The sequence below is a fragment of the Ixodes scapularis genome, unplaced genomic scaffold (genome assembly GCF_016920785.2).
Source record: "Ixodes scapularis isolate PalLabHiFi unplaced genomic scaffold, ASM1692078v2 PGA_scaffold2__306_contigs__length_199485367, whole genome shotgun sequence".
NCBI lineage: Eukaryota > Metazoa > Arthropoda > Arachnida > Ixodida > Ixodidae > Ixodes > Ixodes scapularis.
Window position 1 is genome coordinate 119,903,886 of NW_024609857.1, and position 11,972 is coordinate 119,915,857.

An 11,972-nucleotide genomic window follows, 5' to 3' on the forward strand; every position below is an offset into this window, starting at 1 on the left:
GTCAGCAAAAAAACATCACAAATGGTGTCACGTGTGGGGGAATATACCTGGTAAGCTTGCAATTGCACGTGCTACCCACATGAGCGACATAGACTTGGTAATCAAAAGATTTGGCGGGAAATTTTTCGAGTTTTCTTGTGTTCAGTTACATCTTCAGGGAAAACGAATGTGATATTTGGATTCACGGGATAAAAATGTGCTACAATCTGGCTCTAACTCTCCTCAATGGCCAGCGACTCGAGGATCTCCCTTCCAAGCTGTTTCCGGTGTTGTGCGACGACAGTGATGTTTGTGAAGTCAGGAGCACATTTGCATTCCCGATAATGCGCCGAAAGGTGGCCCGCCGACGTTAGTGTGGCCACAGAGGCTGCATGTTCTCTGGTGCGGTCGTTTATGCACCTCCCTGTTTGCCCTATGTAGCTTTTGCCACATGACATGGGGATATGTGATATGTGAGAAGCTTTGTAAGCAAGTGCGACATAATCCGGAGAAAAATGAACCAACGAAAAAGAAACCACCAAAGCCTTTCGTAGTGGTACCATATATACACGGGATCACTCATCGTCTAAAAAAGATCGCTGGCCGACAAGGCATCCATGTTGTGTGCTCAGCCCCCAACAAGGCATACGCCACGTGCCGTAGGGTGAACCGGAAGACCGACCAGAACGTGACGACGACCTGCGGCACTGCGCATTGAACACCCTATGCCCCATGTGAAAAAGGAGTCGTATACAATACCCCTATGTCATGTGGCAAAAGCTACATAGGGCAAACAGGGAGGTGCATAAACAACCGCACCAGAGAACATGCAGCCTCTGTGGCCACACTAACGTCGGCAGGCCACTTTTCGACACATTGTCGGGAATGCAAATGTGGTCCTCACTTCACAAACATCACTTGTCGCACGACACCGGAAACAGCTTGGAAGGGAGATTACTCGAGTCACTGGCCATTGAGGAAAGGGGGGAAGAATGCTTAAGTGTCGCCTCCATTGCGCTCTTGCCTAAAAAAAAAATATATCCGCAGGGAGTGGCCCCTCGGAGCAACCAAGTCGGGACTATTTGAATGCCAAGATCCGACAGAGGAAAAAGAAGTTGACACTACCGAAAGTGTAGAAAAAAAGAAAGTTTTGTAAGATCCGACAGCTGAAGAAGAGGTAAACTCTACGGTTAGTGTCGAGAAAAAGGAAGTTTCAGTCTAAGATCTCACAGATGAAGAAGAAGACACCTTTTAGGATAGTGTTGAGGAAAAGAAAGTTTTATTAAAAGGTTGATAGTCCAGTAGTGTGGTTCTTTGTTTTTTTTCTCTCCATCGCTTTTCCTAAACGTTCAACTGGTATTCAAGTAAGCATAAAAAAGATATGCCGCAAATATTGCCAAACGCCTCGACAAAACAAAATGTTCGAGAAAAAAAAGAAAGTGGGCCCACACCGCGGATCGAACCCGCGCCCACTTGCGTATGAAGCAGAAACCTTGCCACTATGCTTTGCCACCGCTTATTAGAAAACTTTTAACTATTCGTTTTATACGAGTTTCGCGTAGTGCGTACACCCTTTTCCGGTCGAGGTGCAGGCCGGAGTCCGAATAACTTTACTCATTAAAAGTAGTTACGTCGGAAGTAACGCTGGATATTGCGTTTACCACAATCGTATGTTAAGGAAGTACGATTTCCCAGTATTGCAATCGAGTTCTGAGCTACACAAACCGCACACACTTCCTTTGAGAAAACAGATCAGCGCAGGGCAAACACAGAGGAACAGCAAAGGCCAGGTACTTACTTGCAAGAAGGACCACTTTCGCCTCGTAGTAGCCTTCTTCAAGGCCGGCCTCGGAGTGCCAATACGCTTGCACCGGTTCACTAGGGATGTCAGTCTCCGTTTTTGGATTATAATCCTTGATCAGGCACACAGGCATGATCGCCTTCTCTTTGTCGGCGGGGTAATGTACGTACGCGTAGAACATCGCGAAAACAGAAGAAACATACGAAAAGAAAGTCAAAAGAATAAAGCAACGCTTGCTGGGCTACCAGAAAAAAAAAACGCACAACGCACAAAACGAAGTGCACAAGATAGAACGCAGTAACACAAAAAGGTGAAAACAACGATACCCAAATCAAAGCAGAGGTCCTGTTAGGACTAGGAGGCACAGGCAAGAGCAGAGCCAGAAAGGAAAGCCGTTCGGGCAACTCCGAAAAATAAAGGTGGATTGGATTGGATTGGACGGGATTGTAATGAGCCTGGAATATCTCTCTTGAAAACAGAAGTGAAACTGCTGTAACATGATGGTATCTTATTGGTGTTTATTCGTTGGAAGAAAATCCTAAATATCCTCAAGGCTCATATTAATTATTAAAAATAGTAGAACTTATTAAATATTATTTTTATGACCTCTGAAACACCATACAGCCGTCGATTTAACGAAAACTTGGAACTCGCGAAGTCGTCGGAAGTAAACCCCTCACGACTGCGAGCAACTCCCGAATTCTCGGCGCGAAAAGCTCACACACACACACACGCACGCACGCACAATTCCTTAATTGCAGGGAAGCGAATTTGCGCGGTGCTTCGGGGGCGCTAAAAATTAGATTAAAATGTAACCAAACAGCGTAGCTTCGACGCTGGCCATCGCCCTGGCTTATTATAGATTCGGTCTTCGGCTCTGACTGCGTCTGCTAGTTTGTCCCACCGCGGTGGTCACTGGTCCGCTCGGCTCAGTGGCTCGGCTTGTTCCGTTTCTCGGTTTGCATTGTTTACCTTGAGGTTGTTCGTTGTTCCGCACAGTGCTCTCAGTTTCGACGCTCGGCAACTCGTACTTGTTCTTCGTCTTGGAAGTGTGGTCGGGTTTGTGTTTCTCCCATTGGCTCTTCTATTAATTGCTCCGTATTTACGTGGACCATTTTTAGGCGGAGTATTTGTGCGTGACTTTCGCTTTCGTCGTCTGCGTTACTTTTGATCGTTCGAAACTCGAACTGGTTCTTTTTTATTATTTATTTTTTTAATTTTATTTTGTGCGTCAGTCGCGTCATTTGCGTCATTCTGCTTCTCGCTCCCCTCTGTTCCTCAGCAATTCTACATTTTTCTTTCCTGTTGCCTGTTGTTCGTGCGCGTGTTCACAAGCCTGGCTTGATGGCTGCGTTTGCTCCGTGACTTGTTATCATGGCTAGTAGTGAAGCAACTCGGCGTCGACGATTTGTTTACTTAGAGAAGGGCGCGTCTTTCAAGATACCAAAGTCCACTCTGTCTCGGTGTAAGAAGGCTGTGCCAAGCGGGAACCAATCAGCAACAGCCGGTTCTCCCGTCTATGATGTCCCCAGCGATGGTGACGAGCTCGAGAGTGACTGTGATTCCTGCAGCAGTGACCCTCAGTCGAGAATCACTGCGGAAGACGCTGACTCTTCAGAGAGTAACGGAGAGGAGACTATGACTCACCAGTCACATGCAGATTCTTCAACCTTTTGGGAACAGACCGAGCAACCACCACATATGAGTGAAGAACATGCACTGGCAGCAGGCTTACGAGCTTTTGGAACCCAAACTCTGCCCCATTCGACAACTACCAAGGCAGCAGCTGTTGCGATGATTATGGCGTTTGTGGCTGGTGAAGCCTTAAGCTGGCAGGGCCTTGACAACCTTCTTTTGATGGTCAATGCATTCTTTGCTCCAGAGCAGTCTGTGCTCCCACAAAGCAAGTACCTGTTCCGAAAGCTGTTTGCAGCCGAGGCGGAGTCCGCAGCTGTACGACATTTCTACTGCCGGTCATGCAATGATCTCTTGGAGGTTTCCGCTGAAGATGGCGTCTGTCCCACCTGCGAGACGTCTAGCAACCTCAAAGATGCAAAGAAAGATGGGGCTTTCTTCGTTGTTCTAGACATCGGCAAGCAGCTGAATCATGTCATTCAGAACAACAAAGCAGCCCTTCACGAAAAGCTGAACCAGATTGCCAGTGACCGGGGTGCTACCACCAGTGTCATCGGTGACATCACTCAAGCCAAAGCGTACAAGAATCTGCAGTCATCGGGGACCCTGGGGGACAGTGACCTCACGTTGACAGTGAACACTGATGGAAGCCCCGTATTTACATCTTCCGGTGCATCCGTCTGGCCCATTCAGTTCACTGTCAACGAGTTGCCAGTGCCTCAACGATTCCAGGTTTCAGTGCTTGCTGGACTTTGGTTTGGGAAGGGACACCCCAACATGACTTTGTTTTTTGGAAAGTTTGTAGAGGGTGTCAAGAGCATGCAACCCGTCCCCTGGCAGCATGAAGGCACACAGCACTCGTCTAGAGCGTACATCTTGTGCTGCTGCGTGGATGCCCCCGCACGCGCATCTGTGCAGAATATGGTACTGTTCAACGGGTACTACGGGTGCCCATGGTGCCTAATCAAGGGAGATTACGTTGATGGTACGTATCTATCTGACCTTTGGATGTAAACGTTCTACCACTGCAAGTTTTGTATAGTCATTTCAACCTCATTTTCAGGGAGCCTCAGATTCCTCTCCTTTGAGGATGCACGTGGGAGGACGTCAGCAGGTGTCCTACGGGACATGAAGGTGGCCCTGGAGTCCTCCTTGGTCATCAACGGCTACAAGGGTCCGTCTCCAGCCGTGAGCCTTCCAGACTTTGACCTGGTGTGGGGGTTCACGGTGGAGTACATGCATGCTGTACTCCTGGGCGTCATTCGCCAGATCACGGAGATGCTGCTGTCGTCTGTAAACTCCAACGAGCGGTTCTACATAGGTAAGATGGCAGGAATACTCTTAACTTTTAGTAAAGGTTTTCATGGGAAAATTGTTGATCATTTCACTATCAACCGGGTTCTATAAATTCACAAGAGGATGTTGCAAACGATGGCTATACAAGCCATCATTTGCAACATCAATCACTATATGCATTTATAAAACTGGGGATAGTGAGATTATTGACAATTGACATAACATTCACTATCACATTTTTTGCAAATGTGCCTGTAAAATACTTCGATTTTATGTATATTATAATCCTACATTTTAAAATGTTTGTAAAACATTTATGAAAGATGCAACAGTTTATTTATTGACTATTGCAAATGTTAAGGCTTTTGTTCTTGTATTTAGCTCTATATTTGCTCAGTTACCAGACATTGTGCTCAATGTTCTGCACCAGCCCAAAGGGGGAAAAATGAATCTTGAGTTGCTAATAGGCAAACTATGCAACCTGCATATAAATATGAAGTCACCAATGTTTGATGTGGTAGGTGGGCCTAGGGCTTCAACGTTTTCTTGGAGCCAGCCTTCTGTACCAAGGATACATTCAACATAGCAAACAAACATTAATTTGTTTATGCCCGCGTAGCCATCAGCTTCAAAGGAAAGGGAAGGAAGGAACAAGACAAGCGGCTCTGATAGAGCATTTAGTTCATTGGTGAATCGCAACATAAGGAGAGTGTCAGGCAGTTTTTTAGTTACTGAGCTTTGAACTATATAACAAAAAAAAAGCAAAAAACAATTGTACTGTTACAGATCAGGCATCTTTAGTTCAGAGAGATGTAGAGGCATATGCACCGTGTGGTTGTTGAAGTTTAAAGGGAGACTTAAGTGGTTCTGTATTCAAGAAGAAAAACACTTTGTGCCCTTCAGGATCACAAATATCTAAATTATTTTTCAATCTGATGTAAGGAGCAGTCGTAACAGTGCTTTGAAAATAACGCCGAAGCCCCGCCCTCTCTGAGGCAAGTGAGAGGCGTGATATCAGATGACATTATATGCAAATGTACGGCTTGTCTGCTCATCTCTGCTTTGTTTGCTGCTATCTCCATTTGGTTTTCTGTGACTGCTCGTGGTTTTCTGCGATTGTGCGTGGTTTAATTTTGTTATTCGTTTTTGTTGTTTCGGTCTTCTGTACCATGACAGTCTCACGATTATGCCGACCCTGTGTGCGGCTGTTGGCTCCTCTAAGGCAGCATGATTAGTTATACCACAGTCCTTAGTTATACAAAGTATTGAACTAACTATTGCTTTTTGCAAAGTCGGATGTCGCAAAATCAACATGGTGAAGCAGTAAGAATGCTGGCTTGCTCAATCCAGCATTTGAGCAGAAACTGGGTGAAAGAAATCACTGCCAAGGCCCAGTGCACATGAGAGCTGAAGTTATGGTTCAATATTTGTCTCCGCTTGTGAGCTAACCCTGCCAGTGCTTTTTTTCACCATGCAGTCTCGGCTGAAATGCTGGCTCGGGCAAGCCAGCTCTGGCCGACCTCCACATCACTTTTTATAAGCTTGACGTAAATCGGAAGCCATCATGAGAGGCTAATCACGGCAATAAATTGGAGAAAGGAAATCACGCCAGCGTAAAATAGGCCAAGCAAATAAATCTGCAGCGAATCATACACGGATTTATGCATCTGGTAAGTTCTTTGTGAAAATAATAATGAATGCAACACATCCATAGCCGATATTCACCCCAATAGGAAGCATTCAAATTATAGAACGGAATTTTAGTGGGGTCAATATTTCGTAGATCTTGCAAAGTGTGCAAGGTTAGAAGCTTTTTGCTGTTAAAAAATTTTGCGATTCTGAGTGGTATGCTATGTATTTGTTACCGTTGGGTAAGATATAATCGTGATCTAATGAGGTTTCCAGGAAATTGAATCATGATGAATGTTCACAGACTCACCAACAGGTCTGTGGACGTTTGCCCGCTAGTGCCATTTGGTCAGCGAGCAAGAAGTGGCAGTCGCATGGCAGCGCCATAGTCGCGCCGAGCAAGTGCCACTGCCACTTCATTCAGCACAGTCCCACATTCTCAATTTTCTCTCTTGTGTGTTCTGACGCAACCTGAAAAGATTAGGATACGTACCAGTATGGGTTGCCCACACGTGCATAGAATGCAATGCCGCTCGCCTGGGGCTGCAAGCATTGCCACTCCTCTGGACTCGAAGCCCCCCCCCGGATGTTTTCCCCACACTTCGCTAAGGGCTAAAACGCATATGGAGTCATGTAAAGAGCCCTCTATATTTGTTAAACCTCAGGTGCTTAACGGCTCGCCATTCTTTGTGTATACAAGGTGATAAGTGATTATCAGGGTCGCCATTTGAACCTGCGAGCATTCAGGAGCAATACGAAATGACCGCATAAAGCTCTGCATATAACGTAGGGCCGATTCAGCCGATGCTGACCGGCGCTCGTTTTCGTGCTCCTTTTGCATTTAGAGGAATACTTTTCGGCCAAATGGTTGACTTATCCGAAATCAGCGTGTAAAACTACGCTAGAATCCACCTCTAACTCGTTTTTTGTTAGAACATCTTAAGTTGCCCTTTAACATACTACTGTCACTACACTGAAGCCCTTGGAACAAGTCAAAGGTGATGTCATAGCGAAATGTTTTTTTCTTGTTTGCTTAATATTGCAGGCAGCCCCTCCTCTGTTGCTGCACTAGACAGGCGCCTGCTTTCCATCACGCCTCCCCACTGTGTCACAAGGCTGCCGAGGTCCCTGGCAACTCGCACCAACTGGAAGGCGTCCGAGTGGAGGCATTGGCTCCTTTACTACTGTCTCCCATGTACACTTGGGATCCTTCATCCAAGGTACTGGAGCCACCTGGCCAAGCTTGTTGAAGGAGTGCACCTTCTCCTGAGAGAGGAGCTCACTTCGTCCTCAATTGACCGTGCAGGTGAGGGCAAACATGCTATTGCACTGTTACTACATGCAATAAACTGGCTGTGAGCATATTTTGCTCTCAGTCACAATGCTCATCCTTATTTTATTGAAGTCAGATCTGGGTGACCATTTTAAACTTCAAGGGGACATTATAATCGTTGAGTTTTGTTTACGAATGGAATGCATGCATCCTTTCTCATGATGGAAGCACTTTACCTGAGAATACTTCATATTTTGTTTATGTTGGTGGAAAAAGAAACCTTTGGGCGCTTTTTAGCTGAAGGCTAAGAAGCACCCGCAATAAACATAGAAGATTCCACAGATGTTTGTAATTGTTTTTGTTATTGCATTCAAGTCTAGATTTTTTTTCTACTTTCTTGTAAAATGCCCATGCTGCCCCTCAGCGGAACATAGATAGGGATGATGATGATAACCACAGAAAAATTGGCAGTCCAGTGATAACTGACAACACGGCCAACACAACCGCTTCTCTGCCTGTCTCCGTCTAACATTGTAAACAAAAGGTGGGCCAGATACAATATCCGTATCATAGTTTTCGTTTTACTTCGTACATTATGTCTCCCCAATAGTGCCCGACCTAATTAGATAACCCACAAAAGCCAAGAATTCACGTATAAGCTGTAACTTACCTTGAATATGTCTCCGAGGTACATATTTAGATAGTGTCAACTCCCACTACAAAAAACTTCCACCTACCACTGTCTCAATGACAATATTAAAGACGTTTATACTCCCAGCGACTATTGGCTCCATATTGGTACAAGCATTTATTTATTTATAATCTCTGTTGTGGGATTTCAGAGTAGATTTTGATAGGTAACTTGGATCAGTAAAATATGTATTTGAGAAAAGTCACAGCTTCACTCTTCAAGTCTTTGATTTTTGTGGGTCATTTTAGGTTTGAAATTTATTTTTGGGAACACCGGTAAAAAAGACTCGAGGTACATCTAAGCACTTACGAGTTGAGAATGCGGAAGCATGAATGTCATTCTTCGTGCCACGGCCGCTTCTGATCCCCTCGGCACCAAGGCTGCTTCTGAACCTCTCGGCGCCACAGCCGCATGTAATCCTTTCGGCGCCTCTTCCATTTTTGCCTTGGTGCAGGCACGCAGTGCCATGGGGTGGTCCAAATTGAGATTGACACACGTCAGCTTCATATCATAGCCGTTTTGCATGACTTTTTGCATAGTTTCAGAGCTGGGATGGCTCAGATCACGGCTTCAGGAATTTATCTGCCGTTTGGTGCGGCTGATGACGTCTGCTCGCTCCATGGGACCAGTTAATGCTTTCACATTAATACCAAAGTAGCGCCCACCCCACTTTCAGTAAAAACTTGGTTAATCTAGAGATGGGCACTTGTCCGGTCAAATCAGGTGCTTAACGCATGATTTGCAGTATCCCCAAGTTTGGGAAGTGTTAATGGTGGGCGCTTGAACGAAGTGGGTGCTTCCACGGTATTTTTTGGTACGTACAGAGTGCGACACTGTTAGCACGAACGAGCGATCGCCGGTTTTTCCAGTTTTTCTCTTTGAAACTAAAGGGCGTCATCCAAGTTATTGCTACAAAAAGAGCTCATTTAGATCTTTAATGTAAGCAATAAAATTTTGTGCTTGCTTATATTATTTAGAGGTAGAGTGCGAAAATGCGCCGATGTCGTGTTTGCGCTAGCAGTGTCGTGATGTGTACATAGTACATAGAAGTTAAGGCAATTGGCATTGAAATTGGTCTATGTTTAAACTGAGCTAAGGAACAGAAGTCTACCTTTTGGATAGACCGGGACTATAATTCTAATTGAGGTAAACCTGGATGATTGTGCCAATATGGATAACACTGGAAGGTGTAGAATATTGTAAAATGTTTCAGGCATTGCTTAAGAGCCATCAGAATATTGCATGCTAAGTGTCGAAAAGTCTTGGTATATTATTCTCAGTAAAGGTCCGAATAGACAGGGTGTCAACATCTTTTATGCATTGACGCTACATAATGCTTACTGCACAGCCAAGAAATTAGTTTTTTATCACTTAATACCAACCACCTTTTACTTACAGATGCTCTACTGCGGACCTTTGTAGCCTCCACAGCGACACTGTACAAGGATCAAGCCATGACGTTCAACATTCACCAGATGCTCCACCTGGCAGAGGCGGCTCGGCAGATGGGGCCGCTCTGGGGCCACTCTGCCTTTGTATTTGAAAGTGGAAATGGCCGCCTAGTAAAGCTTGTCACTGGCGCCAACGCAGTCCCCAGTCAGATTGTGGAAAGGGTGTTCATGGCACAACAGTTAGATTCTTTCCTGGCCTCACCACTCGTGCCTGATAGCGGCAAAGACGTGTGCCACAGAATGCTGGGCTATCCCAAGCTGGTCAACTTCGTTTCCATAGGTGATGTTGGCTTGCTTGGGTGCCCTAAAAAACTCGTTTTGTCTCCAGAAATCAGGATGGCACTTGCAGAGTATGTTGAAGAGTGCCCTGCCCTTGCTGCCGAGTACCAGAGATTTGTCCTCAAAGGGCAAATCTTTCGCAGCAGGGCAAACAAAAAACTTCTGAAGTCTGACTCATCTGTTATCCAGACACATGGCCTAGACTATCGGGTTATTCGAAAGATCCTGTGTGTAAGTTCGAAAGTATTCCTTGTTTGCGACGACATCGTGATCAACGAAAGCCAACTCCTTCCGCACCACATTAAGGAATGCTTTATATCTAGGGTGGGTGCGGTACGTGTTGTTGAGCCATCGGATCTCAAGGCATCTTGCCTTTTCTTCCAGTTTCGGAACCAAGGTGCAAGCGTGTCGTATGTTTGCGACCTGGCGAACAGCATTGAACGGGATTGAAGCAAGCTTGCTTCACCTCTGTATAGTTGCAGACTGATTTTTCGGACTCGAAAGGATTCCCCTAAAAATGTCAGAATAACCAAGCAGTTTGAAAAATTTATGTCAGCCTACATTTGAAGATTCCATGTAACCGCCATTCGGTATCGATGGCAACAAGCAAAAAGTTTGACGGCGTCCGCGATTTCTGTCAATGTTATATATTAGCTGCATGGGGTGAGTGACGTCGTGTAAAAACATCTGTGATTGGGCACGTTCCCAATTTCTACGTCCGAAATGTATATTTACCTAATTTACTTTCTGTATAGTGATGCCTATGTGGGTACCATTTTGATTTACAGTATCTGATATTTTTGTATGAGACTTGGATCTTATCACGCTGTTACTGCTCCGCCATATCCAGCCTTGTAATTAAAGCTGTGGTGGCTAACAGTATGCATGGTGTATGTAAATATTGCAAAGAATGTTTATTTGATTCCGCTCTTTTATGAATGTTATTTTTAGGGCACATCTACTACAAAACTGATGATTGTTTAATTGCACTACTCACCAGAATGGATTTAGGCGTCTGCTAACTGTACTAGTGGTTCAAATATTGAAAGTGCATTCCAAAATGACAATAACTGCTTTAAGTAGTTTTAATAGATGGTAATGCAGCAGGCATGCCAATGCAAACATTCATACTTTTTTTTTTTATTGTTGATGACCTAATTATTTGTTTTATAACTTTTGTAATTATTCTTACTAATCAAATTCAAGTAAAAAAATGTCATGTATACGTAAGCTCATCTTGGGAGTAGAAATGCATGCGTGCATTGCTCAAATTGTCTATTGTATGTCTTTCCATGTCTGAGAAGTCGAAACAACATTACCGTGCGTGAAATGCAATAATGGGCACCGACACAGACTACCTGTCATTAACCAAACTAAACACGACTATACACAATCGGTATATCAAGTTGTCTGCCGGTGGCTGAAGTTCACAGGAATGTTCCAATTTCTCAGACATGCTCCATGTTCTATGACCTGCTCAGACATGCTACATGCTCTGAAAACTTGATTAAAATGTGAGCTTGCTACATACTATTAACTTTTTCAGGTCATACTGCAGCCTTTGTATTTATGCTTTCCTGTGTATGTGTGCTTCTTTTAGGCTTTTTAAAATGTTTGTAAATAAATATGACTCAACAACTTGACTGTCAAAAGCAATAATGCATTATTATTTTCTAATGTCTTTGCATGCTCTTATAGTGAAGTCGTTTAGCACATGACAATCTTTATACTGTTAGTGAAGTTCATTTAGCACATGACAATGTTTATGCTGCTAGTGAAGTTCATTTAGCACATGACAATGTATATGCTGCTAGTGAAGTTAATTTAGCACATGACAATAAGTCTGCTTCCTCTCATATTTAATGAGTGTATTAGTGGCATGTGGTAATTTAATGTAAATTAATTAAATGTTCCAGGTTAACAGCGATTCTACACTCG

General features: G+C 44.3%; 1 protein-coding gene across 1 annotated transcript; it reads left to right on the plus strand.

Moving 5' to 3' along the window:
* Positions 1–3,154: 3,154 nt before the first annotated feature.
* LOC115311196 lies at positions 3,155–10,484 on the plus strand. The gene is made up of 4 exons (XM_042291525.1): positions 3,155–4,736; positions 7,386–7,646; positions 9,703–10,265; positions 10,419–10,484. The coding sequence occupies exons 1-4, from the start codon at positions 4,544–4,546 to the stop codon at positions 10,482–10,484; spliced, it is 1,083 nt and encodes a 360-aa protein (XP_042147459.1). The 5' UTR covers positions 3,155–4,543.
* The last annotated feature ends 1,488 nt before the right edge of the window (positions 10,485–11,972 follow it).

Bases quoted from the DNA above. Each gene is read 5' to 3' on its own strand.
- LOC115311196 (XM_042291525.1), top strand. From the start codon at position 4,544: ATGAAGGTGGCCCTGGAGTCCTCCTTGGTCATCAACGGCTACAAGGGT. The intron at 7,647-9,702 runs GTGAGGGCAAAC...TTTTACTTACAG, and splicing joins GTCCTCAATTGACCGTGCAG to ATGCTCTACTGCGGACCTTT. The intron at 10,266-10,418 runs GTAAGTTCGAAA...CTTTTCTTCCAG, and splicing joins TTATTCGAAAGATCCTGTGT to TTTCGGAACCAAGGTGCAAG.